At 40.7% G+C, this 26,903-nt stretch overlaps 1 protein-coding gene across 2 annotated transcripts; it reads right to left on the reverse strand.

The window, feature by feature from the left end:
- Positions 1 to 100: 100 nt before the first annotated feature.
- On the reverse strand, positions 101 to 22,474 carry LOC100891846. 2 transcript variants are annotated; one of them, XM_030973510.1, is made up of 10 exons: positions 22,356 to 22,474; positions 7,477 to 7,644; positions 6,374 to 6,486; positions 5,919 to 5,977; positions 5,370 to 5,527; positions 4,633 to 4,801; positions 3,610 to 3,668; positions 2,927 to 3,041; positions 1,873 to 2,224; positions 101 to 1,398 (listed from the first exon to the last, which is right to left on the reverse strand). In XM_030973510.1, the coding sequence occupies exons 1-9, from the start codon at positions 22,432 to 22,434 to the stop codon at positions 1,939 to 1,941; spliced, it is 1,206 nt and encodes a 401-aa protein (XP_030829370.1). In that variant the 5' UTR covers positions 22,435 to 22,474; the 3' UTR covers positions 101 to 1,398; positions 1,873 to 1,938. The 2 variants fall into 2 exon arrangements, with proteins under 2 accessions (XP_030829370.1, XP_030829369.1); XM_030973509.1 differs by having other exon boundaries at positions 102 to 1,398; positions 3,604 to 3,668.
- Positions 22,475 to 26,903: the final 4,429 nt, after the last annotated feature.

Genomic DNA, 26,903 nt, shown 5'->3' on the forward strand with positions numbered 1-26,903 from the left:
AAATCAAGACTATTACTTTTGGGCTCTATAGCCCTAAAGTCGATTTGACAACTAATAGTCATTATTTTCCCACTTGAAGACATTTTCAAGCCCCACCTTTTTTAGGGAAGTTCTAAATTAGTATTATCTTTCAAATGCAGTTGGAATTTAACTTTTTCATTTTTTTGGCCTGCAAATGGGACATAGTACCTTTAAGGCTTGGCCGTGATTCGCACTCTCGCGTGAAGTACTAGACATGAAAAATGATGATCGGGCAGCATCTTATTTTTTCGTACTCAAGCGAGCCCAGATTCCAGTATGAACTCTTTTCTATACATAACAAGCTACGAAAGCTTGCAAAGAGGTCACAACAAATTAGACTAGGAACATTTATTGCTTTGCCTCACTATTCACAAAGGCAAAAAAACTGAATATATACTGAAATTAAAACCCACAACTCAAAAGTTCTATTAATCTGTCCTTACCAATTGAGCCAACGATGGTTTGATGAAAGGTCGGTTTGCATAATTATTATAACCCTATTAACAACTCCAACGGTTATCATGTGCACATGCGCAGGTTTCATTCACGAGCTCTATCTGGGCTCGCCGTGGTACGAAAATATAAGACGCATTCGGGCAAGAGTCATGCAGCCCGCACCTGCCAAGACAAGTCATGTATCCCTGTTACCTACAGTCATATTAAGTTTACTTTGTTTAAATTTCTATCTGTGCTCATCATAAAAATAGATTTGGCATGGTGGAATGGTGACATGGCAGATTCAATATTGTCTGTGCTAGATTTCAAGGGGGAGTACTGCTGCACCTCATCGTCTGGAGAGGTCGGACACTTTGGTTCGTCTTCGGACGGACTTTGGAATTCATCGGTTTTAAACGGACAAGATGAAGGCTTTATACCCGAGTCACACCGACAAAACCGACCCCAAAATTTACATTACCCCTATATGGCAAAAAACAAGACGGTTCGGAATCGGTCTGTAGTCGGTTAGGCGGTGTGACTGAGGTATACATAGTACAAGCGGAGAATATAATCGTGAAAATAGTACATCATTGTCCAGGTTCATGGGTTAAAGTTTCATCTCAGATCAATCAAGAGATGAAAAATGATTTGGCTAAACTTTGAGTATCTTTCTTCCCGAATAAACATCCGAAATCACTTCGTCACCGTCGATCGATTTTATCGGCTTTTCGGGAGGAGGCACCTCTATGTTTCCCTCGTCTTTTTCGACTTGAGGATCCGCCAGCTTTGGCGCGCTTTCTTCTGAAGAAATGGGAAGGTCTTCGACTTTACTGGTGGAGGGCGTGGCTTCTTCATGTTGAGAGATGGAGGTGGGGCTTTGTTGAGGAGGGGCTGGAGCCCGCTCTTTCTTGGTTGATGGCTTCCTCGCTACACCGTTGGCTGAAAGGTAAGAATATACAACTTCAGTCATTCAATGGTGAGGTGTTATTTTGTGGACATATTCATCATAACTAAATGACGGTCATAAGTTTTTTAAGTGTATAACAATTAAAAAAAATAATGTTATATAAGGTTGAAGACAATGAGTAAAAGGGTAAACAACTGCAATAATAAGATTAAAATAAAACACATAAAAAAGTTGTCAACGATAATTTAAATGGAAAAGGTATCTAGTTGATCTAGCAAGCAAATGAACTACAGTGTCAATTCAATACCGCAAACGTCTCCTTAATCTCAGAAAAAGTGCCTTTAAATTTTACGTATTCCCCAGTTGTTTTTCCTCGGATTTCTGTACCCATTTATGGGAAATGTTTGTCAAAAAATATCCCCTTTCAGATATTCCGAAATTGCATATGATTAAAGGGAAACAGGCTAGGGATTTACAGTAAGAGATTTAGTTGCCCATAAACGAACCTCCGGCAGCGCTGGTGCTGGGTGCGGCATCGGCACCAGTCATCTTACTCTCCGATGGTCGATCACTCAGGCGGCGTGTGTTGCCACTGACCACGCCCACTGGAGACCCCGCCCCTCTGTAGCGCGTCGCCGAACCACCATGTGCTCTGAGCAGCTGCGCCTTTGACAATAGGAACGAGTCGGTAGTCTGCATGATTTGTGGGCGTGGCCGGCCTTGGGGGCGACACCATCTTTGTGCGAGCGGGCGAGTAAGAAGCTCTCGTCCGTCTGGGTTGCCATGCCGCCCAAATGCGACTTCTCGTCCATCAGCTCTAAAGCTACCACGTTCTCGATGCCGAACAGCTCTTCAGATCTAGTAAAAATATAATAAATCTGGTAAAGAATAATGTAATTTACTTTTTTGTAACTTTTTTTTTAGAGAAACCGAGAAACTTTCGCGACATGATCTTTTGCGAATTATTGATAACGGGCGTTTTTGCGGAGCTTTTCGAAACTGTTGCAAAACTCGACCATGCCCGCGATTCCAAGTTCTGGTTTTATAGTAATTCTTTTTGATAAATGATGTTTTTATATTAACTAAGAAACTCTATTAAAAGTATTCTGCATATTTTCAAAAAACAGTTTTGATAACGTTAAGGAAATTGATCTTTATATTGCCATACGTTGCCGATTCCTCAATAATGTTCCTGCAAAGCTAATGTTGCGTCAATGTCAATGAATGATCCATTTGATCTCCTTTAATAACTCAAATCTTGAGTTTCCATGTATGCTCGTTTTTTCTTCTCTCTCTCTTCATATTTAATGCACTTTACAAGGATTTACAAGGATGATACCAATTAAAGTGAAATTTGTAAACTGATTTTCCACCTAACCAGAAACTCTTCTCTATTCGGTGAGATATCAACGGTGTAGTTAAACAAGCTGCATGAAATAGGGATGGCTAAGTATCCTTACAGGAATATAAATAACTTCTGCCAGTTTTCCATGCTTTAATTAATTAAAACAAATCTCTCTTTATTTCCCCATGGTCCAGGTAACCCTGTATATACGATACCTTCCAGTTCTAATGCGTCTCTTATTGAAGAGGTTGATACAGGTTCCGAGAAGGATAGCCAGAACGATGATACATGCTATCACACTCGCTGCAATGATCCCTACATAAAGATCAGCTGGAGAAAAACAAGAAATATGGAGCAAAAGTTATGAATCATTCATGATGTGTTTAGCTCAGGAAGAATATACAACGACTAGCTTCGTTATGAACGTCTACAAATATCAAATTGATTAAAAATCAAATTACATTTTAATTTATGAAACGGCGATGATTTTTCATAAACCAGAATACATCACGTTGAAGCAATATTCAAGGGGTAATAATTCAGACATGCAAGTTAATTGAATTTAAATGAGCAACTACAGCGTCATACCAGCACAACAAACAAACAAACAAACAAAATAATATGAAAAGTGTGACAAAATAAGATGAACGTGTACATGTAAGTGCAGATTCTATAATCATGCGATAGAACTTATAACGTACACAAATACGCAGTGAACAAAATTAGGGGTGAGTCTAGAAAAAATAAAAAATGTGAATGCTTAACAAATGAAATTGAAAAGAAAACCACTTTGATAAAATCATGATTGAATGTAAAACAAGCAGATAGAGATGTGAAAAAACAAAACAAAAATTATAAGGTGAACTACAAAACAATGAATGTGCATCCATACGTTTACCCTCGCTCTCATCGCGTATCTCTTTGTCACATCTTCCACCGGTGTAACCCTCTTCACAACTGTATAGACATAATATAAAAAGACAATGTTGAAATGGCATTATTAATTTTAGGATACCTTGGTAAAGCATGTATTGGTATAAAGTATGTAACTTTGATAATTTGACTAAAACTGAACAAGTATGATCTACTCATTGATTCTACTTCCAACTTTCAATTTATCGGTTCGAATCTTCCCCTTAGTACAACCGTAAAAAAGTACCTCCACGTATGTAATCTATAGGTTCTCCCATCCTTTCATTCATTCATTGTCATACACTTTTCATTCTATTTCATCCCGAAACTTCATGAGCTTCTAGATCTCGTGGTTAGATTTGTTTTTGGTACTTCATTTTCGAACTTTGTCAAATCGTTTTCATCATCATAATTTATGCATCCAATTTCGTCAAAGTTAATCAATTCGTCTTCAGGTTTCCAACGGACGATTAGATTGCATGAATCAATAATTTCGCCATTTTGCATCAAATTTCTTTTCTTTCTTTGAATGTCACAGAATTTTCGAACTTATGCCCACCCCCCCCCCCCCCCTTGCCAGAGAATCCTCGATCCACCAGTGCAATCTGCCATTCCTTGAATACATTTTTTTTAGCTCGTCATAGATTTTATATCATTTTGTCCCTGTTCTTTACAGAATCCGGGAACCGCCAAGAAGGGGTGGATTAGTAATTGAAAGGGTAAATCATTGGGGTGAGTTTTAAGGGGATGGGGTAAATGAATCAGCCATCCAAGTGTGAGTAAAAAAAAAAGGAGAAAGTTGTAGAAAACCAACGAATGTGGCCATGGGAAACCATTGCCTCCCCCCTCCCCTTCCCTTTTCTAGGTTTCGCCACCATGACAACGTTTCAAGAAACCATCTTTAGTACTATACTAGTTTATTTTTTATTAAAACGCGTTTTAACGTGATGTGATGTCGTTAAACTTGTACTGTACTTGTACTACGGTGCACAGAACTTGATTCTCTTACTGGCATGTGATGAATGGAGACCGTTTAGACACCTTCTCACATGTTCCATGATGACAGTAGTGTTGATTGGTCGTACAAACAGACGTACAATCATTCCCATCAGTAAAGCATGTCATTCCGGATGGACAACGGGTGATGTGACAGGCATCATCTATCCTATCGTACGATCCTTGACAAAATAAAAATGAGAATAAGGAAACGATAACAGTTACATTTTCATACATTTTAAAATGACTTGCTCTTTTTATTTTCTTCAGAGAAATTTAACTCGCATATTCGCGTCATTCAAATGCCCCCTTTTTTATTTAAGATTGTAATTTCGTTTAGGAAGTGTATTCCTCTATTAAACATTAATTCACATTTTCTACAGACATATTCTCTGTCTCCATCTCTCTTTCTCCCTCTCTTCCTCTCTCTCTCTATCTCTCATAGCCTCTCACCGGTATGTAACCGAGTTCATCATCCTTGCCTGTTTAAATCTTAGTCTGTTAAACTGTCTCTTGAAAACTCATTACCTTTTATTTTTACTGCATCTATATATATATATATATATATATATATATATATATATATATATATATATCTTATGTTTCAAATGTTGCCTAATTACCAAAGCTTGTGATCTTCTCTTCTTTTTTAACCCTTCTCACAAAGTGACAACATGACAATTTTTTGTCTGGGAGCAAATAATATAAAACGTTTTTTTTTTCTTTTTTTAATGACAGAAATAAGCCCACCTTGTACATTCAATACATAAAGCTTCTCAACACGAAGGCTTCCAAGGGTATTATTCCGCTCGACCATCTCGTAAAAGACCTTGATCACCTCTCGTCTTTCTTCTACCGTGATCCGCAATCTAAAGTCTAGTTTCACATTCGCTATGAGACTACCCGAACTGCAAAAGAGAGAGAAATTTAGGTGGGAATCACATAAATATTTACTAAATGTTTGCCACTGAATAGCGCCGGATAAATGAATGAGCTACACAACGGCTTTAATCCGACCCTGAATGATGCTCTATTTTAAATGGTTTCCCTGAAGAAGAAAACAAATCAGAATCCATTTTCATAAATTATACAACTTAGAACTGCTATTCATTATGTAAATAATACTTAAAGACGAAAACAAAAAAATGCAAGTTCATCCTAAGTAAAGAGCATGATCATAAAATGAGCAATGTAGTAATGCATTTACAAGCGCGTACGCAGGGGGGGGGGGGGGGGGGTCGAACCCCCTCAATTTTTTTTTGTATGTGTGTGTTTTAGAGGACAATTCTGTGGCCTTACCTAAATGCAATGGACGATGCATTGTAGTCCTCAAATTTCTCCTTCAGAATTGGATTGATCTAAGAAAAGAGATGAACAAATCAATTCAAACTAATGTTTAGACTTTAGATCAATAAAATGCATCAGGAACGATATAGTTACAGCTGATAGTAAAACTCGACCCGGCTATTCAATTCTGTGACATTTATAGACATCCACCACTAACATGGAAAATAAAATTTATTCCGGAAAAATATCAGGGGAATTGAGGGAACTTCAATAGAGAGAGATTGTGTTCAGTGTGGAATTATAATTATGTGGAGGAAGAAATTACAGCGCACATTCGTCGAAACTTTATTTGCCACATCTTGGCTATAGCATGACTATAATTTAAAGCAGACATCAGTAACTGGGGAAAACGGTAAAGGTGACGTCACATAAAAACAAAACAGAGGATCAAAGCGGATATTACTTACCGCATTTCTAATCTCTAGTCTTAGAGGCTCTCCGATATCGGTAGGCGATTTATCAGGCAACGTAAATTTTACTGTAACGGATTTCCAAATTCTCGGCCCTTTCTCTTCCTCATCTAAAGAACGAATAGAAAAAAAATGGCATCAACAAATATGAGGATACAGATACTCAAGAAAGTGAATTGAGAGAGTTTAGCTGGATAGAACAATATTATCATCACAAGACAGATACTATACGAAATTTACCAAATAAAAAGTATAATAATAAGTTAAAATCTTGAGGTGATGTAACAAATAAACTTAGTTAACCATGCAAACACGCAAATATAACTTTTGGTCAAAATAATGATAGCAAGGTACACAAGAGACAATCAACAGTTAATTATACTTGGGTAAAGCATCTTTTTGTGCTCCCCCCCCCCCCTCCGGATGTCAGGCCCATCCTCTGACCACCGCCCCACCCCCAATGACCATCCCATGACTATCCCCCTTTAAAATACATTGTCTTCTTTAAATTTGAAAAATTTGAACTTGGCATCGGGACTTCGAAAAGATCGTCTGAACAGTTGAAATACAAACTGACTCTAAGACTTACATTTTACGGAAGTTAAAAGGGGAGACAAAATCAAAGAATTAAAAAAATAACATTGTTTACGATGAAATATCCACCAGAAACATTCCCACAAATCTGTCATTGCAGCAACACACATTTTTTTAGATGTCAAAAACTGAGAGTTCAGAATTAGAAATGAAGCGCCCTCTCCCAGATAATAAATGTCATTTTAAAATGATAAATGAGAGAGTGCGTCACTCGATCAATTCTACCAAACATTAATTTCCCCTATCTGATTTAATCGTTTTAAAACTAAATATACAATACAATACAAATGTTTTCAGTTATTGTAGTGTATTACATTATCATTCAGCATAAATGAGAATGAGCCAAGTAATTGATCGTATCTAATATCTTAAAGAAAACGAGAAAACAATAATACTATGAATCGGCAGCTGCACATTATTATGTACATTATTGCGATGATTTGATCATCTTTCCACATCATTACTTAAAAACTCCCAAATCACACACACACGCACACAAACAATACCTGGTATGAATGTTGTGAATGACTCTTCTGTCGTCATGGCAACCGTCTCATCATCCATCGGTAGCGTTGTGATTTCCTCTACGTACTCCTCCTCCGCCCCCATGTCTGTTGGCCCTTCATTGACTATGAAATCCGTTACCAGCTCAGTGGTAGGATCTATAGTGGGTACTATGGGGGGGGGGGTGTAAATAGGAGGAGCAAAAGAAAGAAGGTGGGTTAAATAGAAGAAGAAAAAACATGTGGCAGTGATTCTTATTTTTTGTGAATTTCGCAAGAAGGCAATTCGCAAGAATTTTTTTAAACGGGGGGTTGCATCAACGACGTTTCTACACGTAAGTATGAACGGTACAAATTGGGGATGATAATGATCTAATGCCATCCTTTAAATAGCGAAAGATGATAGAGGAATGTATCTAAATATAACTTTCAGATTATATAATACACGTACTTCAAACATAGTGCGAAAATTGGGGTAAGGATGAGTGGGACAGATCCGGGGGGGGGGGGGGGAGGTCACGGGCGTCCGACTTCCACTTTTTTCGCTTGACATAGATTTTTCTTATTTATTTGACCCCTTCCTTTTTGTTAGATAACCTTTTTTCTACTTTTTTCTTGTCATACTTTTTTTTCAGGATTCCTCCTTTAACAATTTCCTGGATCCGCCTCTGGGGGTGATTATTATGATATCTATAAGTAACCTTCACTGAGCGATGATAATGGAGTGACATAAAGCATGTCTAAGAAGCATTTTGTAAAGTGCTGGTATATTATCTCTGCTGAACGGTCTTCTCATTTACTACAGGAACTATCTAGAAATATTTTGGTGAATCTTTCCTTCTGATTTTCTGATATAACTTAGGTTTCTGAGCGAATGTAATAATAAAATCAGCGTCTACATCCAATCTGAAATTCATGCTAGTAATATAATGCTTCACTAATTTTAATAATTAAATGATAAACATTATGGTGTCAAGAGAGTGAAAGAAAGGGAGAGAGAAAGAGAGAGAGAGATATGGGGATATTGGTAGTAGAATTGAAATTTTATCACGCATCATTGATTTTATATCATTCTTTTCAGGAGCGTCGCTGAAGATCATTTTGAAAGGAGGGGGTCAGACAAAATATAGGCAACAGCATATAATAACACTTCACACGTGATATTGAAGTATTGTAGTATTCATAACTCTTCTCGAAGTATCTATATCATAAAACAGGAACAAATTTGGTCTTTGACCTCCAAAGATCCATGTTTTCCACATTCCGAGGGCTTTTTGTCTTTTCATTCCATGAAAAATATGAAAAATTATTGCGCATTAGTTGAATTTTAATGCAGCCCTACCTAACAAATCAGTGCCCTTGTTTATACTAAATCTAAACAAAACTAAAAGCTTTCAAGTATGCAAGATAAGTCTGTGCAAAAGTCGTGACCTGTTTCGGGTCACGTGTCTAGTCTAACAAACTCAGACACGGTGGGATTAAACACCAATCGTTCTGGTGGTTGACAAAATTAAATATTTATATACATTACGAACCAGTGCTTTTGGACTTGATTGACAAAAATTAATTTTAAAAATGCGCCTAGTTTGATACATTCTACATGTATAATGTACACGATTTACATTATTAGTTAACTGAGACAGAGCACTGCTAGCGATATGAGGGGGGGGGGGGGGGGTGCGACACCTAGGCTTCTTAAATTCAATATTTCTGGCCTCCTTTCCCCAAATCTATTGTTATATTTCATCCTAAATATTTTGCCCCTTTTCTTGTATCGATTACAGTCGGCAAAATTATCAGAAACTCCCATGAAACTTTAAATAGCGATGCCCAACGTGTAAAATGGCGAGAACTGTGTCTGCAAGATAGACATGGCCACTCTTTCCTACAGTTTGTTCTCGCATCCTTATAATTATCTTCAATTTTATACGTTCATTTATTTATATAACAATACTTCAAAAGCTACTGTTCTCACAATAGCACTTAATAACTCGCGCGCTCTCTCTCTGTCTTTCTCTCTCTCAATCTCCCTCTCTATCATATGTCTTTCTCTCTCTCTCTCTCTCTCCCTCTATATATCTTTCTCTCAATTTTCCCCGTTTCTGTTTTGACTGTGCCTGTGAGCATGACTACCTTTCCACACGTTGTAACAGGAGACGATTTGTATTTCCACGATGGTGTAACACCATACTCGTGTCAGTAATCCTACATACTGTCAAGATCGAGGTCGAGTTGTTAGAGGAAGGAGGTTAAGAGAGGTCATCTATCTCGAGGTCAGAGGTCAGCACACCGCTCCCATGCCCAGGGCTTGGTATAAACACAGCACCAACCAAGCCCACATAATTATGTGAATCAGTGCACCAAACACTATTTAAAGGCCTTGGTCATAATTGTTACCATAGTTTTTAATACGGCTCCGTAATTTCCTTAGATATTTTCCTCCTCGCTCAGATTTGTGAATTAAGTATATTAAATGAATAATTGAATATTGGAATGTACTATACTTGAATTGTAATTAATGAGAAATAGAATATAACGCAATAAAACATCATCACATACATCGTTTCGTTTGCCAAAGAATTTTCTTAGTGATTACATGGGTAGGACTTCATACCCCTTCTCAAATTGATTCACAGTGAGTAGGTTGCACATGCATGTGTCTAACAGCTACCACATTAAATTGTAATTATCATATCACAATAAAGTGCATGGTTTAATTTAACCAACTATTCGAAGTAATATGCTATGCGTTTCAATGGCGACCGTAACTTCGTTGTGGGAAAGCTACTGTCATCTGGGCCCCGTTGCAATTGATCCAAATCAATCGCAAGTTTGCAATCTCTAATCTCTTATGTACATGGTTACGATTGATATCAATCGCAAATGAGTTACGATTAGTCGCAACTGTTTATAAGACAGGGCCCTAGATATCTGCTTTTCTATTCCTGCTTTCACCCTCCAAGATAAGCGAGAAAAGGAAAAAAAGAAGGAGGAAGAAGAAAGACAGAACGTGATTTTAAAAAATGTTGCAACTGAGGTAAGAAAGACAGCCTCTCTGCACTATCTTCATTATGTTGACGCGTGATATCTCCATTTTAAACATCTCAGTTGAATGAAATGTAAATATGCCTAGGATATTCCTTCTTTGAAATTAATTGGAAACTCACCCCTTCTCTGCGTCAACACATTGCTGACAATCATATCAGGACATGCTAAACTGCGTAATGTAAGATCCTAAATCGTGTTTGGTTACCACGCAAATTTAAACGAAGCGCTGGGAAATTAGTTTACGAGAAGCAAGGTGTCGACAAGATTACAAATCAGTATATATTTTGGAGGAGAGCTCATATTTTAAGCTGAGAGATACAAAAACGTGTCTACATGAGTAGAATCTGGATGTCCCAGAAGACCTAGATACAGTGGAAGAGTATTGAAAGAGAAGGCAATCACAGCAGACTACCCGACATAAACCTGGAAATACACCGATTCCTTCGTAATTGTAATTTTACTTCAATCAGAGCTCGTTCTGGTAGACGAATGCATTTATTATCTATTATTTATTTATTTTTAGCACTTATTCTCGGTGAGCTGTCGTTGCCTAAAAGAAAACATTACAAATAAAGCAACGACAACAAGTTTGCAAAGCTTGCGATGGTGGAATTGAACCTCGAGTTTGTACAGACTATAATGTGAATTTTGTTGACACTCAAACAGCATTTTCATGCCATGATGACATATTGCAATGTTTGCTATTATATCTCATAGATATTGGTTTTGAAACGTAATAATAATGTGATTTTGTTTCCACCTCAAAAGTTGAAAACCATTGAAATTAATTAAGGCATGCAGCTCGTAATAATTATTATAAGGCATGAACGTATTAGTAGACTGATATCACCGAAATTCTGACGTTGTCTTTAAAGTCTTTAGAGAGGCTGAAGAAGAAAGGATGAAGTGGAATATAAAACGAAAACTGTAGGAATTAGAAAGACACCACCCGGGTCACGTAGACAATGGGTTGACCAAGAATCTCCATACACTCCACCTCCTCCCCCAGATTTCCCTAAGTGAAAATTTCCAACGAAAGAAAGCCGGTAGAATCTTTTCTGCTTAGGGGATCATGAATGCATTCTGCCATGCATCTAGGTGAGCCAGAGATGGCTGATGGGAGATCACTAATACCTCAGTCACATCGACGAGACAGACATCAGACTGACATCAGATTGATACCAGTCCGACAGCGGGCCGACAGCAGACCGACAACAGACGACAGCAGACCAAGAACAGACCGACATTAGACGACATCAGACCAATAACAGATCGACAGCAGATTGACATCAGACGGCAGCAGACCAATAGCAGATCGACAGCAGGCCGACAGCAGACCAATACCAGACCGACATCAAACTGACAGCAGACCGACAACAGACGACAGCAGACTGATACCACATCGACACCAGACTAACATCAGACCAACAGCAGAAGGACAGCAGGCTGACAGCAGACGACAGCAGACCGACAGCAGCCCGACAGCAGGCCGACAGCAGGCCGACAGCAGACGATAGCAGACTGACAACAGACTGACAGCAGACCGACATCAGGACAGCAGGCTGACAGCAGACGACAGCAGACCGACAGCAGCCCGACAGCAGACCGACATCGAAAGTACAGCAGCCGACAGCAGACAACAGCAGACTGACAGCAGACCGACAGCAGGCCGACATCAGAAGGACAGCAGGCCGACAGCAGGCGACAGCAGCCCGACAGCAGACCGACATCAAAGGACAGCGGCCGACAGCACATCACAGCAGACCGACAGCAGACCGACATCAGAAGGACATCAGGCCGACAGCAGACGACAGCAGACCGACATCAGCCCGACAGCAGAGCGACATCAGAAGGACAGCAGGCCGACAGCGGACGATAGCAGACTGACAGCAGACTGACAGCAGACCGACATCAAAAGGACAGCAGGCTGACAGCAGACGACAGCAGACCGAAAGCAGCCCGACAGCAGACCGACAGCAGACTAACAGCAGACTGACAGCAGACTGACATCAGAAGGACACCAGGCCGATAGCAGACCGGCAGGATGACACCAGACGACAGCTGGCTGACATCAGACCGATAGCAGGCCGACAGCAGACCGACAGCAGACGAAAGCAGACGACAGCAGACTGACAGCAGACCGACAGCCGACCGATAGCAGACCGGCAGGATGACACCAGACGACAGCTGGCTGACATCAGACCGATAGCAGACCGACAGCAGACCGACAGCAGACGAAAGCAGACGAGAGCAGACTGACAGCAGACCGACATCAGAAGGACAGCATGCTGACATCAGACGACAGCAGACCGACAGCAGCCCGACAGCAGCCCGACAGCAGGCCGACAGCAGACGATAGCAGACTGACAGCAGACTGACAGAAGACCGACATCAAAGGACAGCGGCCGACAGCACACGACAGCAGCCTGACAGCAGACCGACAGCAGAAGAACAGCAGGCCGACAGCGGACGATAGCAGACTGACAGCAGACTGACAGCAGACCGACATCAAAAGGACAGCAGGCCGATAGCAGACCGGCAGGATGACACCAGACGACAGCTGGCTGACATCAGACCGATCGCAGGCCGACAGCAGACCGACAGCAGACGAAAGCAGACGACAGCAGACTGACAGCAGACCGACAGCCGACCGATAGCAGACCGGCAGGATGACACCAGACGACAGCTGGCTGACATCAGACCGATAGCAGACCGACAGCAGCCCGACAGCAGCCCGACAGCAGGCCGACAGCAGACGATAGCAGACTGACAGCAGACTGACAGCAGACCGACATCAAAGGACAGCGGCCGACAGCACACGACAGCAGCCTGACAGCAGACCGACAGCAGGCCGACATCAGAAGGACAGCAGGCCGACAGCAGACGACAGCAGACCGACATCAGCCCGACAGCAGAGCGACATCAGAAGGACAGCAGGCCGACAGCGGACGATAGCAGACCGACATCAGACTGACAGCAGACCGACATCAAAAGGACAGCAGGCTGACAGCAGACGACAGCAGACCGACAGCAGACCGCCAGCAGACCGACATCAGAAGGACAGCAGGCTGACAGCAGACTACAGCGGACCGATATCAGCCCGATAGCAGACCGACATCAGACCGACATCAGGACAGCTGGATGACAGCAGACAACAGCAGACCGACAGCAGGCCGACACCAGATCGACACCAGACCGACACCAGACCGATTTGGCGGTGTGATTCAGGTATGGGATTGGCGGTGGTAATCCATGAGAAATGAGACGCATCTTCAATTTCTGAAAGGATTTCTTGGAATAACACTTTTTTTCAGAATATATCACTATACAAATAATCTGCGACTTGCTTGATCTATCTTTTATACGAGAGTAAACTTTGTTCAACATCTTGTTTTCATTTGGACCACATTATGATGACAAACTTATGTTCAGTATCATCAAGAGAGCCCCTTACGTGCTAACTCTAGTAGGAAGTACTGCCAGAGGAATCCTGTGGAAGAAAGATACAAAATCTAAAATGTGAGCAAGATCATGAAACCAAATATTTTAAGAAGTACATAAACCAATACAAACAAAGCGAACAATTGCAATATACTCTATTAAAAGAAGTAAACATTCATGGCCTGATTCTTATTTGATTGCAAAATTTAATTCCAGTATCATTGCTTTTAATTATTGTTAAGCCCAACCTAGAAAATAAGAAGATAAATCATGTGCAGATCAGATGATTTAGGGCCGGTTTAAAATAAGAAACTCGTTGATTTTCTGATATTACTATATCATAGTCTCGAATTATCCCGCAAAGCGCCTGTGCTCGAGTCTTGAGGGTAGAAACTAAAAGCGTTGAAAGAGAGTGAGACGAAATTTCTCGATATAGAATCGTGCGAAAATGGGCAACAGTAATGTATGATGAAGGCTTTGCTTTTCTATCTCAAAGGAATGGAGAGCATAGCCGAGATGGCAATAATCAATAATGATAATCATCATCGCCTCACAGGTTTCAATTTACTAGGCAAATTATGAAAGGTTTGGAGTAAACAAGGGAGGTGGAAAACTGATCCATGCAGTTACCGTCGCAATGGTTTGATGTAAAGAAGGAGGATAATAACCAGCTATTTTTAGGATATGAGATGATGAGGATTGGAGAGGAAGAAGAAAGTGAGAAGGCATATCGCCTCTTACATATTCATCTATCATCATGATAGGCTACAGGCGTAGACGGTTATGACAGAACATTCTTAATATATTATGAACATAACAGAACAGCCGGGAGCAATTCTATACATACTTTTTTTATTGGGGGGGGGGGGGTCTTGACCCACAACCCCCTCTAGAACCAATATTGAGGTCAACATGGAAAAGAGTAACTGAGGAGGAGGAGGAGGAGGAGGAGGAGGAGGAGGAGGTGGTGGAGGAGGAGGAAGAAGAGGAGGAGGAGGAGGGGGAGGAGGAGGGGGAGGAGGAGGAGGAGGAAGAAGAGGAGGAGGAGGGGGAGAAGGAGGAGGAAGAAGAGGAAGAGGAGGAGGAGGGGGAGAAGGAGAAGGAGGTGGAGGAGGAGGGGAGGAGGAGGAGGAGGGGGAGAATGAGGAGGAGGAGGAGGAAGAGGAAGCGAGAAGGGGGCGAGGGGGAGAAGAAGAAGGAAGCACAGAAAAGGAAGGAAAGAGAAAGGGAAGAGGAGGAGGATAATTTGCGACCGAAGAGATAGCACAGATGAGACACCCTTTGCAATAGTTAAAACCATCCCTTCTGAGAGGCTCAAGTCCCATAAGTCGTTTGGACAAACTGGACAGGAATCTGTATCACGGTAATTGGTAGAGTACTCGCACTGGAATTAGTCGTAATCATTATCATGATTGAGGGGGTACTGGCACAGAGGAAATTCTCCTACACAGACTTGTATTAGGGTTGTAAATCACGGGGTATGGAATTTGTTTTAGGAATTACAATTAATGGGATTATTTAGCTTTACTGCTTTTGGAATATAATCATTCGGGACAAATTTACAAGATGAAATCGACAATGGATAACGGCAAATTCTTTCAAATTCAGTTTTCTCATACATTTTCTGTGACATGTAATTGTACATGTCACAGAGATATCATTATTGTGAAAACGAAATTCTTTCGTTTTGATAAAATTACTTCAAAGTTCAACTTTCTCAAATTTCATTTCTTTTCAATTCAGATAATGTATGGCAATGGGAAATACGATGTTTTAATTACTCGCACGCAATCGTATCAGAGAGAAGACGCAGGATTATTTGAACTTAAATTGGAAACAGACAAGTAGGCCAGAAAATATTAACGTCTGCATTACATTTCAGAAGGGTATTAGGGGTAGAAAGCTATCCTAGTTTTAAGGCGATTTGTGAGCATACATAATAATTTTGTTACAGTTATTTTAAACTATTTTTCTCGGCTAAAGAAAGAAAGCGGAATGCCTTGCACGAGTGCTTCCAGCCATAATTATAATGACAAACATGGTCGCGAATCGTAACATATCGATCCTTTTCCTATCGTACACCTGCTCCAGATAATCCTTGCGAATTTCATAATCCCAATCTTTCTTTAAAAGCTCTTCAATATCGCTTCCACTGACTAAATGGAAACATAAATGATCTCGTTGTGTATCCAGGTATATCACACTACGTATTTAGACTTTGCAGTCTTGTTGTATGCAACATTTATCTTTCTTTTATACCACATACTGCATAATTGAGAAATTTGATTAGAAAATAATAAAAGAATGTCAGCGCATTTCCAAATTAAAATTGAATCTTTGCATTAATAGTCCTTCAATTTATCATTCTCATGCAATGTATTACTATAAGTAACTTGGTCAGTACTAAACTGAATTATAATCTGTCAATGAGATTTGTTAACAAACAATGGCAAATTAACTGTTGACACTATGAATATGACGGACAAAGAAAGCGGACAAAATATACAGTTCGTCAGGTAGACAAAGGAACATCCCTTCACTGCTTTTATGTAAAGAGGTGAATATGCACGTGACACCTGTTCTACACATTTTTACATAATAGCAATGAAGGAATGTTCCTTTGTCTTCCTGAGGAACTGTATATTTTGTCCGCTTTCTTTGTCAGTCATGTTCATAGTGTGAACCGCCCTTGGCTTATAGTGACATTCACAATCATCATCCCATTCTCTTTCACTATTCCTCTTCAAGTTTATCTCATTTTCTCGTTATCTCTCTCCCTATCTTCCTCGCAACGTGCACCTATTTCTCTGCATGACAATCGTCTTGCATTTCAATATCAACAAGGAAATTTATAATCGCAAACAGATCCATCCATCATAATGCCATTTGAGATCATGTCGATTTCGTCTGACCCGGGGTCATTTAAGGCCGAGTTGAATGCAAACGAGGGAAAATCTGAAACAGGTGGATAATACCTACTGCGGCTTAGAGGAATACATTCAAAATGAAATTAAATCAGACGCACTATGATGGAGGTGAATTATTTAGAGTCACATTCAAATAAGCTAAGGCCACATGAGGTTCAAGGGCGCAAAAATGTACCGGGCCATTTCCCTCATATTTAAAGAATTTAACACAACGTTTAAGCAGCCGCTTCTTATTCACTTATGTAGTTTATACAAAGACTCTGACTGCTACATAGGCCTACTATACCATAGTCAGAAGTCACTCGTGGATTGACATTATTTAAATACCTCAAGCAAAATTATCTTATCTTTCCACGGAGTGGGAAGTGTACATAGCCTACAATGTTGTATGAAAAATAATAACAGAATTACAGTATCAGAACAAAACAAACACCAATAAACAATCATAAAAACGAATAAAATAAACCACCACCAAAAAAGGTACATACATGATAAATATAATGCCTATAGATATCTAAGGTTGGATGCCATTTCATAGAATTGTCTCCATTCATTTTGTCAGTGGATTGCTAGACAATAGGCATGTGATTTTCATGTTAGTCGGGGTCAAAGGGTTAATCACGTATGATGCATGAGTTCAATTGGTGCTCCCGACAAAACAATCTCCACTTTCAGTCACCATCCAAGTTCACGCTGATTATACCACTCCTACTTTAGATTGTCTATCAGAGAGAGAGAGAGAGAGAGAGAGAGAGAGAGAGAGAGAGATGGAGGATTGGAGGGGGGATGAGGCAGGCGGAGAAAAGAGATTGAGACAGACAGCCAGCATACAGGAAGAGAGGGAGAAGGAGAGAGAAGGAGGTGAAACAAAAAGAAACAGAGACAGAGGACCCCTCCCCCTAAATAATGGTATATGAGGATGGAATATGATCTTTCACTCATACTTATTGACATTTGGACTCGCCCACTAAAATTATGATTCCCCCCCCCCCCCCCCCCCGTATTCCTCTCGTAATATGCGTGCCCAATAAATATTGAGGCTAAACTTTTTGTTAATCCCCTTTCATTTTCAAATACCAAATGGTAAGAAAATCTATAATATTGGCATGGGGGCGTGGAACACTCTTCATGATTGGGGAGGGGGGGGGGCTCCATATATATAGAAACACACTTCAATTATTGTGAAGCAACTCTCCCTGCCCATCCCAGTGTAGACATAATTATGCTGTACCACACAGGCGCGGATCCAGGATTTCTTAGGGGGGGGGGGCCCAAATTTGAAATTATGCGAGCCAAATATTGGTACGTAATAGTGACCAACAGTGACGTAATGCGGGGGGGGGGTCGGTGCAGGGAGGGGCGAAACGCGGAAGCTTTGACGTTTTATTAAATTATTAGAGAAAGAAGACGATTCGTTGTACCATTCTCGAAAATAATTCTCGTCTGAATTTAATTTTTCCCCTCCCGCGCGGAGCGCGGAAAAAATTTACGATTTATTAAACTATTAGAGAAAGAAGACGATTCGTTGTCGAGTTCTCGACTCTTAATCCTCGTCTGAATTCAGTTTTCCCCCTTCCTCGTGAAGCGTGGAAGCTTTTACGATTCATTAAATCATTAGAGAAAGAAGACGATTCGTTGTACCGTTCTCGACTCTTAATCCTTGTCTAAATTCAGTCTCCCCCCTCCCCCTCTTGCGCGAAGCGCGGAAGCTTTTACGTTTCATTAAGCCATTAAAGATTCGTATTACCGTTCTCGCCTCTTAATCCTCGTCTAAATTTAGGTTCCCCCCCCCTTCCCGCGCGAAGCGTGGAAGCTTTTAAATTTCCTTAAATCATTAGAGAAAGAAGACGATTCGTTGTACCGTTCTCGAAAATAATTCTCATCGGAATTTAGTTCCCCCTCCATCCCGCGCGAAGCGCGGAAGCTTTTACGTTTCATTAAGCCATTAAAGATTCGTATTACCGTTCTCGCCTCTTAATCCTCGTCTGAATTTGGGTTTCCCCTCCCCCCCCCCCTCCCGCGCGAAGCGCGGAAGCTTTTAAATTTCCTTAAATCATTAGAGAAAGAAGACAATTCGTTGTACCGTTTTCGAAAATAATCCTCATCTGAATTTAGATTCTCCCTCCCCCCCTCCTTCCGCGCGAAGCGCGGAAGCTTTTAAGTTTCATTAAATCATTAGAAAAACAAGACGATTCGTTGTACAGTTCTCGACTCTTAATCCTCGTCTGAATTCAGTTTTCCCCCTTCTGCGCGAAGCGTGGAAGCTTTTACGATTCATTAAATCATTAGAGAAAGAAGACGATTCGTTGTACCGTTCTCGACTCTTAATCCTTGTCTTAATTCAGTCTCCCCCCTCCCCCTCTTGCGCGAAGCGCGGAAGCTTTGACGCTTCATTAAACTATTAAAGAAAGAAGACGATTCATTGTTCAGTTCTCGACTCTTAATCCTCGTCTAGATTCAGGTTCCCCCCTCTCGCGCGAAGCGCGGAAGCTTTTAATTTTCATTAAATCATTAGAGAAAGAAGACGATTCGTTGTACCGTTCTCGACTCTTAATCCTTGTCTAAATTCAGTCTCCCCCCTCCCCCTCTTGCGCGAAGCGCGGAAGCTTTTACGTTTCATTAAGCCATTTAAGATTCGTATTACCGTTCTCGCCTCTGAATCCTCGTCTGAATTCTCCCTCCCCCCCCCCCCCCTGGCTACGCGTCTGCGGTCAGATAAACACATTTTGATACCTTGTCTAACCCCGCAAGCGGTCAGATAAGCATTCAGGGGCCCGTCTTAGGGCCCCTGGTGGGGTCGAGGCGGCGGAGCCGGCACTGGAAGCTCAGGGGTTTTAGGCGTTTAATTAAGGTCAGATGAGCATTTTTTTTGTATACCTTATTATTTTGTGACACTGGCAGGTCACTATTTGGCGTGGGGTCCAGGGGGCGGAGCCGCCAAAAATCAGGGGTTTGAGGCATTAAATTACCGTCAGATGATCATCTAAGGGCCCGCCGTAGGGCCCTAGGTGGAATCCAGGGGGCAGAGCCCCCGGAGGCTTAGGGGTTTTAGGCATTATTCACGGTCAGATGGGCATATTTTGATGCCTCATTATTTTTTAACACTGGCAGTTAACTATTCTTTCATTCTTGCTCTCATTCTATATTATTTCTCTTTAATATACTTTTTCAAAAAAGTGAGGGTGGGGGGGGGGGGGGGGAGCTCGAGGCTCCCGATCCCCGCCGTACCTCGGGCACTGACATGTAGGAATCTCAAGAATCATATTTCTTGCCTGGCTGTAAATTTAGGAATTTGTCATTTTCCAACAAACACATACAAACGTATAATTTACTAAAAAGTGAGGAAAAATCTCGGAAATTATTTCATATCAGCATTATTTGTAATCCACCGTTGTGGAATTAGAAATAAACCACGTTTGAATTTGATTTCCCCCAAGCCCCCCCCCCCCCCATCGGTACGCCAGTATCTCCTCTTTTCCTTTTTTCTTTCCCTTTCCTTCCTTCTCTCTTATTTTTTTGATTGGGGGGAGGGGGGGGGGGGGGGGGGTCAACAGCCTGGGAGGCAAGGCCCTTTCGCCCCCCCCCCCCCGATCTCCTTTTTCCCCCTTTTCTTTTCTTCTTCCTCTTCTTTCTTTCCCTTTCTCTCCTCTTTCCCTTTCCCTTCTTTTCCTTTCTTCTCTCTTTTTTTTTTTTTTTTTTTGCGGGGGGGGGGGCCAAGGCCCGCTCGGCCCCCCCCCTGGATCCGCGCCTGGTACCACACCATCCTTCCATGCATCAGTCAGGCAAAATAACAAACGATCACTGATAGTCATCATAGTTGTAGCAAATGAAATACAGTGCTTAATGATGAAATTAAAATAATTTCAAAAGGATTAATTAGTTATAATGGGTGACACTGTCATTCCGCCTGAGGCTGAACTTAATCTTATAGAGCTGTATATAGCCTATAGGCCTATGCATATACCCTCTTATACAGTATATTCGACATACCTTCACCGGTCATTAACGTCAATTAGCTCCGGTAGAAGATACTTTAATATGGCACAATGTCATCACGATATCTCGTGCCCAAAAAACAGACACCGTATCTTTGAAATGATACCAAGGCCTTGCTAATTGATGAGATGTTTTTGGATATCCCGTCGTGCTCATGCAGGCGGCAGTTTGTTAAACATGTAATGAAGAGAAGAAGATCGTTTCATAAAATGTATTTGCAAATTATGTTCCTCCTGAGATGGGAGACGTTGCTAATATTATCCATTTCACCCTCGTTTTGTCCCCTTACCCCCTCTTTATCTCTCACTCTCCGTCTCTCTGTTTCTGTCTGTCCATCTCTCTCTGTCTCCCAGTCTCTTTTTTCCTCCCTCTTTCTCTTTGTGACTTTGTTATAATGTCATTCGTCAAATAATTTTTACATCTCCGTTGGCAGTTTTTTTTCTCGGCGGGGTATGTTTTTTAGCACGGATTTGGGGAGGGGGGGGGGTCATTCACCCCCGCTACAGCGATCGCCCTGTTAAAACCTTATAATATAGTCAAACGCATTTTACATCTAGGCCATTACTAGCCTTTCTTGGGTTGAAATATAATGTGATGAAAGATTAATGCTCCGCCCGAGATGTAACAGTTGACATATGAATTTTACGACAGGGGAAAACATAACACAATGTAGAGTAAATATTTATGATAGACCTTGCTTCTGTTGTGAAACCAAGCATATATCCGACGTTCCGATGCATCTATCACAGAGTTTAATGTACATTACGTCGATCATAGATGATGTGTTGGAGGGAAGAGTGGAAGGAACTAGACCGAGAGGGAGACCCAGAATCAAATGGGAAGAAAATGTGAAGAACTGGAGTGGACTAAAACTACAAGAGTGCACCAGAATGGCAGAAGATAGAGTGAAATGGAGAGATGTTGCAATCAACCTCCGAACCGGGAGAAGATACTTAATAGATAGATAGACGTCGATCATAAACTTGTTCATTCGCTCAAAATATTCATATTTACATAATCCGCACTGGAAGTGTGATTCTGATGACGAAAACGAATACTGATTTACGAGACAATGGACGGTATAAATGATTAGACACCTTTCTAGAAGTCTCTCCTCTTAAAATAATCGACATGTGCTTTCAAAACGTATGCGCACATTGATTGGTTTTGGAATGTTATTGACAATGAAAGTCACCTTTAAATTGCTGAAATGTGTGTCTGTGGCACGTCTAAAGAAACTTATATAAAGGGACGATGATTAATTTGGGAAAGGACAACATTTAACGCCGGATAGATGGATCAAGGAGAGGGATCTATCTCTATATAGCTTTACTAACTGATAATATCCATGGTTTCATTAACCGTCATAAAAAATTTAAGTTGATTTCAAAACATTCATTTCACCTGAATATTATTATTTTATTGCCTAGAGAGTTGCCTAATTATGAACCTTCTTGGGTGTATACGTACCTCCATGTGATCCGATGAACACCGAGCCCAATATGACGATGATGAATGTACTCGATGTCATCGTTCTGTTCGCCATCATTTTCTAAATTTTATGTTGAGATGACCGACACTTGATGAATTGGATCTGATGTGAGAAACATAAAAATAATTGGCACACATGATTATATTAGAACTGTGATTCGATGAGGCATCCTGGTTATGCTTTTCGTGTGAAAGATTTCAATTAACATCGTGAATTCTGTAGTGATTTCATTTCTTACCGTTAAAGAGAGCAATAAATTTGATTCATAGATAGTTAGATAGTATTCAGGAGTATGCTGCATAAATGGAATATATCAGATTTGTGATTGCATCATTTCTTGTTAATTTTTGCATATATACTTTTAATGTGAACTTCTTTTTCCCCACAAAATAGCAAAATATTACTGATTACTGGTCCCCTTTTAGTACCCTAGATAACAAACAAGTAGAAGTGGGATGAAAGTTATAAAACTTTGATTTCTATACTACATCCAGACCAGTATAACTGTGTGGGTAACCTACCTACATCTATTATAAAGGCGGTGATGTATCGCCTTTATAAAATTCAATGTAGAAATCCAGACTCTAGGTAAATATGAAACGAGCTATAACAGCTACCCAAGGGTCCTTCCCATATTATCCTTCTCACATTTATTTCAAATTCCACACAAGTTCAATATTATGATTCCTGTCTCATTGTTTTTCAACTTTCTTATTGCACATCTTCACCGAGCTCGGGGAATAAAAGAGAAATGATACGAGGTGGTTCGATAGAGTGGCTATATAGGATTTCACTTGGCCTCGTTATCACCATTTTTAAAGCATGAGTCAGCAACCGTTTAATATCTGGACGATTCATCCGCTGTAAAATTAGATAGGGTTTTACTGTACAACTTACAAGTAATTTTCATTTGACTTCCGTCTGCCAAAGTCAAACCAAAGTAGAGAATCATGAAAGATGAACTCCATTACTCGGAGCCACATTAGTATTCGTTCGTTGCAAACTTCATTCTTCCATGCCCTTCTAACTTGAAAAATTTGTTTTATAGTCTAGTTTCGTCTCCCACACTTCATATTTCTTCGTTCTTTACTTCTTCTTTTTTTAAACTTTTATATTTGTTCCTTTTCCTCCATTGTTGTTAATCAACGTTTCGTCATTTCATCCTAGCTGTTCCTCCATGGTCGGCCTAAATAAAGTAAGCCTGGTATAAACAACTAAATATGTGAAGATGGAAAGGGATTATACACGAAATCAAAACTTTACGTAGTATATTGCAATGTTGATGACTTGTGTTTATATGATACATTGACCTTCTAATCTGTATCCGAACCATGTGGGACTGAATCTCGACTGAGTCTGAACTAAGTATGAAGTTTCTCCGGAGGATAATGTCGGCTCCAAAATAAGAAAATCCATCTCGTCAGTAAATCTTTGATCATTGTCAATAAACGACACCGTGCCTGTATATCATGTCAGTATTGAGCATGAGATGACATACCACACATCTTCACCACGCTCGGTAAATACAAGAGAAAGATGCCCTAGTGCCTCGGGGAGATGGAGTTCGGGTGGTGATGAGAACGTCGAAGAGCCGAATCAACCGACATAATGGCACGAAATACAGCGAAGATATCAAAATGTATGTAATGTAGGCCATGTAATATTGAGCCCAATGAGCTGGTAAAATTGGTAGGGGAAATTACGTAAAAATACATTAATGTTTAGTTTCGTGTGGAACGCAAATGGCAAACGTCCATAATGATAAATGAGGAAATGAGCAGTCTAGAACACCTGTGGCCACACCCATCCCATCCACTTTGTTCCTTGCACATTTCACATTACTGACCATGTTTCTGCTAGTAAGAATTACGTATGGTCAACGTCTGTGGCTAGATTTCAAGGTAGAAAACTAGAAATATTTTCTTCGTTTTAACTTAAATATTACTTTTTTAACATTATTTGTTACGAATGAAATCCATTTTTAAAACGTAATTGCAACAAAACAAAACATTTTTTTTTTTAAATCGCGTAAGTTTAGTGATGACAATTATATCAAAACCATAATGCATGAGATTGAATTTAGTTCTCGCCCGGCCCTCAGCAGATATAATAAAAGCGACCGCCCCCTCCCTCCTTCAATTGCATCTTGAAGCCTGGGGCAAAGTAATATCCTGTGAAGAACGGGCGGTAGAAGTGAAGCGAATAAAGTATTCTACCCATGATTTTTTTCTTTGAGAATAAAAATGGAATACAAACATGTAAGATATAAATCCCTGAAGAAACATTACGTCATCCATACAGTACGTCTATAATTTATCCTGGATGAGGATACGAAAATAAACTAAAGCCTGAATAAACAAACACGGGGGGGGGGGGCCTGTTCGCCCCTATTTTTTAATTGAGTTTGTTTACATTTCCATCCTTTGGAGAAGCACATGCCCCCTTCCTATACTCGATACATAACTCCATCTGCCCTTTAATCGTTCAAAAGGAATATAATGCCACTTTTAAAGGGCTGAGTGTGTTTACCAATATCCACACCAGTGGCGGATCCAGGGGGGGGGGGCCCGGGGGGCCCGGGCCCCCCCCTTGAGAAAAAATTCATGTAAAATCACGTGATTTTTACCTTTTTGGGGGGTTGGGCCCCCCCCCTGGCGCTCAAGGGGGGGGTGCAAATAGAATTTTTTTTGAGGATCAAAAAAAAAAATGTGCTCACTACCCCCCCCCCCCCACTGAGCGAATTTTTGGCCGGCGCGTTTTTCAAATTTTCGGGAGCAAAAAAAAAAAAAAAAAAAAAAAAAAAACTGTGCTCTGTACCCCCCCCCCCCCCCCCACTGAGCGACTTTTCGGCCGGCGCGATTTTCAAATTTTCGGGAGCAAAAAAAAAAAAGTTGGGCCCCCTCCCCTAAGAAATCCTGGATCCGCGCCTGATCCACACCAACCCTAGACATTGCAGGCCCACATGAAATCTCGCATTGTTTGTTTTCAATGAGTCATGTGGAGTAAGACGTGGTGTGACATGGGGAACATGCAGTTAGGAGAAATGCCACGAACCTTGAATTACAGGCGACCCAATAATTCCCGCCAATTTGCTTTCTCTTTTAACATGTACCAAAATAAGTTAACAGATATTAAAATGTTAAAGGGCTAGCTTAGCCATGGACCTAGGTCCATTGTTTAGCCATGGCTGTCAAGGTAGTGACGAACACCTGCGTGCAAAGACCCGATATGTTTTTTTTCTTCTTCTTCTTGGTTCTGAAAATATTATTCCTCCTGTGATCTATGCTATACGCGATTTACCCTTCACTAATTCTGCCAGTCTGCCACGGTTCTCGATGCACTTGATATGAAAATCTTCTGCTCCAATTAGTTAACACACTTTATTTATTTCAATTACATCTACAGGCGAAAATTACAAGCGAATGCTCTTTTGAAATAATCTAGCCTAATATTTCACAGAGATGATGTACTTACACAAGTTTATATTCATAACAGAGGGCATGACAGTGGCATATCAATCACGATGAAAAATATTAACGAAATCAATTTGTGCTTAAAATGGTTTTGACTTTCATGATTGCCATAACTTCATATACCATGGAGTAAGTCCATGATAACCCTGGAGGTGCAAGGCAAGCAAGTGCTCCTTCACAAGGGAGTGCCCGCGTTCACAATCGCAGTTCAAGCATTCTTCTGATTCCCAGGCGGGCTAGCCCCTGGCACGACCTTGAAAGTGTACACTCATAAACTGTTCATGAAAACATAATTCATAGTAAACTCCATAGACATTTCATTATGGTCGTCTGCATAATCAGACTTGCCACAAGTTCAGGTTCAATCTCCAAATTACGACAAGATCGGAGTGTCAACACTTTCCTCCTAACTTTAGATGTATATATAGTTACTTCTCAGACAATTATTATTCAACGCTGCACTACATATATCAACGTGATGCTCTGGCAGTCAGATATAATTAAGGAGATGATATTAAATCATACTTTCACGGCAATTACATGAAGACGTTTGGGAGTTTTTTTTTCGTCCACATTTTGATCTCGATATGATCAAACTTGAGTTTTAAGTTTTTGGCAACGCATGCTAATGTAAGTCGATCCAGCCTCTTGCATGGTCTGTATACTTAACGCACACAGGGCTCCTTGTCTTATGTTGACATCAAACTCCAGTTTACAACTACCTAACGGAGCGGAGTTCCCGCCCTTGGTAATTTACCTTTCGCGCGAAAACATAAATGGATGTTTAACTTCTACTAGTACCTGCCTCATCACACCCATAAGTTTGAAATACACTCCATCCTATGCAATCTTTGAAAAGATGTAGCACAACGAAATAAGAAATATGATGGTTTGGAATACACTTACCAGTTGTACAGTAGTTCTACTTCTAGTACTTGCTGGAGTATTCCTTAGGCGTGTAGTGCAGAAGTTTCATTCTCATCTCTGCTCAAGCCCTGCCCTCACACCGCGAAAGACCAGATAAATCTACCGCTCCGCATCCGAGTCACGATA

Source organism: Strongylocentrotus purpuratus, unplaced genomic scaffold (genome assembly GCF_000002235.5).
Source record: "Strongylocentrotus purpuratus isolate Spur 01 unplaced genomic scaffold, Spur_5.0 spur5_scaffold_6, whole genome shotgun sequence".
NCBI lineage: Eukaryota > Metazoa > Echinodermata > Echinoidea > Camarodonta > Strongylocentrotidae > Strongylocentrotus > Strongylocentrotus purpuratus.

Excerpts from the sequence above, each read along its gene's own strand:
- LOC100891846 (XM_030973509.1), bottom strand. The coding sequence starts at position 22,434 with ATGATGGCGAACAGAACGATGACATCGAGTACATTCATCATCGTCATA. Across the intron at positions 7,645-22,355 it reads GTTCATCGGATCACATGGAG|TACCCACTATAGATCCTACC; the intron begins GTACGTATACAC and ends CCCCCCCCATAG. Across the intron at positions 3,669-4,632 it reads TCTCCATTCATCACATGCCA|TTGTGAAGAGGGTTACACCG; the intron begins GTAAGAGAATCA and ends ATGTCTATACAG.